The sequence below is a fragment of the Nicotiana tomentosiformis genome, chromosome 2 (genome assembly GCF_000390325.3).
Source record: "Nicotiana tomentosiformis chromosome 2, ASM39032v3, whole genome shotgun sequence".
Lineage (NCBI taxonomy): Eukaryota > Viridiplantae > Streptophyta > Magnoliopsida > Solanales > Solanaceae > Nicotiana > Nicotiana tomentosiformis.
In genome coordinates, this window is record NC_090813.1 from 162,106,489 (window position 1) to 162,111,824 (window position 5,336).

General features: G+C 33.5%; 1 protein-coding gene across 1 annotated transcript; it reads right to left on the minus strand.

The window, feature by feature from the left end:
- Window positions 1–2,053: 2,053 nt before the first annotated feature.
- On the minus strand, window positions 2,054–4,405 carry LOC104096689 (photosystem I reaction center subunit psaK, chloroplastic-like). Its single transcript, XM_009603102.4, has 3 exons — window positions 4,198–4,405; window positions 3,822–3,902; window positions 2,054–2,318 (listed from the first exon to the last, which is right to left on the minus strand). The coding sequence occupies exons 1-3, from the start codon at window positions 4,279–4,281 to the stop codon at window positions 2,091–2,093; spliced, it is 393 nt and encodes a 130-aa protein (XP_009601397.1). The 5' UTR covers window positions 4,282–4,405; the 3' UTR covers window positions 2,054–2,090.
- Window positions 4,406–5,336: the final 931 nt, after the last annotated feature.

Genomic DNA, 5,336 nt, shown 5'->3' on the forward strand with positions numbered 1-5,336 from the left:
TAGGTTGTTTGAGAAGTAAGCATACGTGCTTTAGTCCAAACTTGTGAATATTTGTGTAATTATTTTTTTTATCTTGCTTTATGTTCTTATTTGTTTCTTGTTTATTTACTTAGCTTTGAAAAATGGCATCACATAATGAAAATTGGTCGGATGGTAGTTGTTCATACTTTGATGACATGTGTCCTTATTGTGGAGGACCACACTCTTGGCAAAATTATTTAAATTCTCCCGGGGGCGGATTGTGCGCACAATCTCAAACCCATGTGTGGAGTATTTTTGATAAGTGTGGTAGTCAAAATGGTCATTGCACTAATTATGCTTATTTGTCCTTCCCTTCCCCGAAACCCCACTATGATGATTCTACTTTTTGTGATGACAAGTATAGGGATATGAAAGTAGAAGAAATTGAGAGTTCAAGCTCATGGGGGAATGCCTACTTGAAGGAGGAAAAAAAGAGAAAAATGCCTTGCAGGAGCTTTTAGAAAATAGTCTCCAAAATGATTCGACGCTTGAAAGGTTGAACTTACAAATGGGAGAAATGCTTGAAGCTTTAGAAGTCCAAAATGCCTCGAAAGTGAATGATAGCCAAAAACCTTAGAGATTGAAGCCGAAAATCCTTCCTTGGCACTTGATCAAAACCAAGAAGAACTCTCAAATGCTCAAAATGAAAGGATGATGCTCATGTTGGAGGCCATTCTTGAAAATGAGGAGAAGCACAACTTGGCACTCGAGCGCTTGAAACAAGTACTGACTCAAAATGATGAGAATATTCGCACTGTGGAAGATCAAATGAAAATATTAGTTGAGGCCCACTATGCCCACCAACTTGAGAGTGTGGAAAGAGGTCAAGAAGAGTCCAACTTCAACGAAGAAAGTGAACTTTATTTTAAGGAATCAAGAATTGAACATCCGCCAACCGACTTCATACTTATTAATGATGCCAAGAAAAATATGGAATTAGAGTCAACCGGTGTATTTTACATACATATTTTTGGAATAAGATGGGAGCTTCTCCCTTTGAATTTCCCTCCTCCTCTCTGAATTTTCTTCTTCTTCAATTACTGTTCCATTGTTGGTGTCTCGTACCTTTTGGTATCACAATTCAACTTGATGCTTGTGTTATATAAAGACATTTAGTTTATAAAATATAATGTTCAATTGTCTTATTCAATATGAATATCAAGTATATGTTAAGTAGCCTCAAAACTCTCCCCAATCCTAGGTTCACTCCAAATATCCTTGGACATTTAAGGGAGATGAAAGTCCAATCGGGGTTTGAATCCAATAGGAAGGCATTAGCCTCTAATGAACCTTGGAGCATTCATGTTTGTATGTATGTACGTCTATGTATATATTTGATCTTAACTTACGTGATATGGTTTCTTTTAGAGTTAATACATCAAAATTCCCTCAAAAATTATACTCTTATAAATTTCACATCTAAACTATTGAGGATTTCTATTACTCCCCCTGAACTCCATTGTTCTCATACTAAAATACCCCTTGAAGTGTTAGGTGACAGAGAATATGGTTTCGGTCTTGATTTTTATGAGAATTGAAGTTTGGGAAAAAAAAAAAACGTTAGAGCCGATCTTTAGTTTTACAGTGTTTTGTAATATTTTGTATAATTAGGATCTTTTTCTTTTTAAAATCAAGGAGGTAAAATTAGGGTAGTGGAGATTAATTCCACTGTGCAACCACATGGCAGATTTAATACGAGAATAATGCATTTCACTGAATATAGAAATTAACCCCCAATAGATTAGTATGTATTTCACTGAATTAGAGGGGTTTTGATATATTAACTCTTTCTTAATTATATGATATATAAATAGATAACTTGCTATATATCGTTGTATACTTGATTAAATAATTTTCATGTTGATTTGTGTAATCTTTTATGTATTATTACTGTGGGTGACTTTCCAACCCAACGCATCGCGCGATAAATATTGGTTATGTGTGTTCAATTTTTCTCTAATTGTTTGATAAAACTTTTGTGGTAGCAACAGAAAAACAGGAGTGCTAGCAACATAAATGCTAGAAACTGGAATACACAAGAAAATATTTTGTTATAAACAAGAGATTATTTAGATAGCACCAATGTTTTTGAGGCCAAGAACAACCCCAACACCAATAATGTGACCAACAACACCACAAGCCAAGGTGTCAGCGAGTGTAAATCCAGCAGGATCTCCAGTCTGGAGACCTGAGTCCCTAACCTCAAGCTTTAGCCCTGCTGTGGCTTTCCTGTTTGCTGATGGAGCCAACCCAAATCTACCAGCAAAGAGCATTAGGCTTGTTGATGTCACCATTATCTGTTCAACATACAAACACTTTGTTACAAAATCGTTCGCATTAACTCATGGTTTGGTTTCTTGCATCATTTATGTCTCCATAAAGAACGTCAATACTTACTATTTATGAGACTAAATTTACATAACATACTATTCGACTTAATTCTTATCACTAAATTTATCTCCTTAGAACTTTTATCTGCCTTCAATTTTACTCCAAAAAAGTCAATCAAAATCATGAGACGATGAAATTGAATAGTAATAAATAAACATATGCATGTACATATATCAACGTTGATCAATTTTTGTGCCTTTTAAGCTAAAATATTATTTAAAAGTAGAAAAATGTTGGATAAAAATTGTAATATTTAAGATTTTATCCCATATATAGGACTTTAGCCTACCGTTGTGAAATTAGAATAGTAAAACTAAATATACTACATTTAACCATGGTCATTTCAAAAAAATTCGGAAGTCCATAAATTCTATTTGGTAAAAATCTTGCACTAAGTTCTTTCTAACCACTACCCTATTTTGATTGCTCAACTCAATTCTACTTGGACAATAATACTGAAGAAGAAGCGAATTTGCATGGACTCCCAATTCCAGCTCTTTCCTTTCTGTTCTTCAAGTTCTAAGGCCCGTCATGCCAATCCCACATTGAAAAATAAAAAAATACTTCCAACACCAACTTATATCTATTAATAAATAAAAAACCTTTAATTGTTGGCACATTCCTTTTTACTTCTGTGACAGTGCACATCCGATCCTTTTTTGAGGTAATTTACCTTCATCCAGTGAATTCTCTCTCAAAGATTGATTTCATGTACTATTTCAAGAATAAACAACATAAGTTGATATAACGGATGGTTTTTGTTTAAATTATGCTATTATATACTATTATTTAGGAAAATATATGATTTACTCTATTTTGTTTTTGTATTTTTCACTTGCGTTTCTGCTGAGAAGGCGCTCAATTCAATACAAGCAATGTCAATTTATGTCATTAGAAGAATATTATAGGAATATGTACGTAGTAGAAGTTTTGTCAAATTGCTAATGCGATATGCTTTTCTCAGAAGAACTACATGCATAATAGAGACCATTCGATCTGTAGAGGAAGAGATTAAAATGCATTGGCCCCTTGAAACCTAAAATATGGAGGAAGGAACGTAACTGAGTCATTTCATGCATGCTGACCTACTAGTATACGTATTTTGATTATGTTTACATATCAAAGCAAGACCCAACGGATTTGTGGATACGCACACTATGTATTTTGAGGGTTGACCCTTTTATGGAAGAAGTCACCATTCTGATAAAAGATAACTTATTCATCATTTTGCTATAAAGTAGCCCACTATGATTTTCACAGGATAGTCAGGTTTTCATTTTCTTTTAAAAAAGAAATTGCAAACGCAAAACTTTGAGTTTCTTTGATACGACTACTTTATTCTTTTTGAGTTTTCTTTTTTATATCTCAGTTATAAAGTCTCTCACAATATAATTGCAATAGTTATTTACCAAATTTGTGGGCGAGCCAATAAAATCACAGCGAGCACCCAGAGCACCTTGCCCTCTACTCCTCATGGGTTGAACGGCCACCTGCACCCAGTGAAAGATGATTGTTACAACTATATAAATTCATATGTTTTCAATGTCTTAACAATTTGAAAATGGTAAAATCCATAAATAGTGAATAATTTTATTTTAAAGATATCTGATATTACTCATAGAAAAGAAAAACAAAATACAAGAAGTTAATCATAAAATAATTTCAGCTACTTCGAAATCAAGTCAAATGTATCAAAGTAAGCAAAAATTATAAACGGGAAAGATGAAAAAAAAGTAAAAATAACACCTAAGTAAATGTAAAACAGACATAAATGGAGGAACTGACCAAGCCCTGAATAGGGGAAGTAGAGAAGGTGTTGGTTTTGAGTCCATTGAACTGTGGAAGAAAAGTTAAGATGGTGGCAGCCATTTTTGCAGCAACTCAACTTTTTTCTCTTCTTTTTTTTTAGTTTAATTGCCTTTTGACAAAATTGTTTGTATAAATCTGTTGGGGTTCGAAACAAGTTTCTGTGACATAGGCCCATTACCCAAAGCAAGGAGTTTGTGGCCTCAGAATGGGCTGTTTTAGATACACTTGGATACTTGTTTGCTGAAGTGGCAATCTTATATTGGCTGAAGTGGATAAGATTTAGATGTTTGATAAATTCAGCTAAGATTACTTGAAATGATGTGCTATAATTAGGTACGATATTTAAAAATTTCAGTTTGATACTTCAATATTCGGTATATTAATTGTGTATATCAAATACTGTACCAAAGTAATTCAATACGATTTGATATTTTTTAGTTTGGTTCGATACAGTTTTGATACGGTTCGATAAATTGCTGTTAGTTTTATTTGCCGGAGGAGTTCTAACAATAGTTCATCGAGATAACCCAAATCCATGAGGTAACGATATTGGTTTGTCAACAACGAACTTGAAGGAATGACGTTTTCATCTATTCCGCTGAATCTATCTTCAAATGCCAAATATTAGTACTGTACTTAATCCATATTTATGGTAATCACTAATAGTTCCTTTAGCCTGAAAAGCTCCGTCCTTGAAAACCAAATGCCAAATTTTTGCTCTAACTGAGAATCCGCAGTAGAGCAACAAAGGACAGAGGAACCAAAGAATCTAAAACAAAAATAAAAAGAGGAACTTTTCAAATATTATTTAGTTCCATAACCAAATAAATGAAGATATCAAATACATGGAAATATTTATTTTGTAAAATTGGTATACATATCTGATTGCAAGTCAAAAGTCAAAGATTTGGGCTTATAGACTTTAGGGGTTGGACAGTTGGACTTGGGTTGGGAAATGAAGAACTGGGCTAGGCTTACTGGCTTACTAATGCAATTATTTATAGCATTACAAAATATATGTGCCTTATTTTATACTGCAAGTTTAAAAGTCTTCTCTCTTTTTTTAAACTCCGTGCCCAGTCAAATGGGTTCACATAAATTGAAACAGAAGGAGT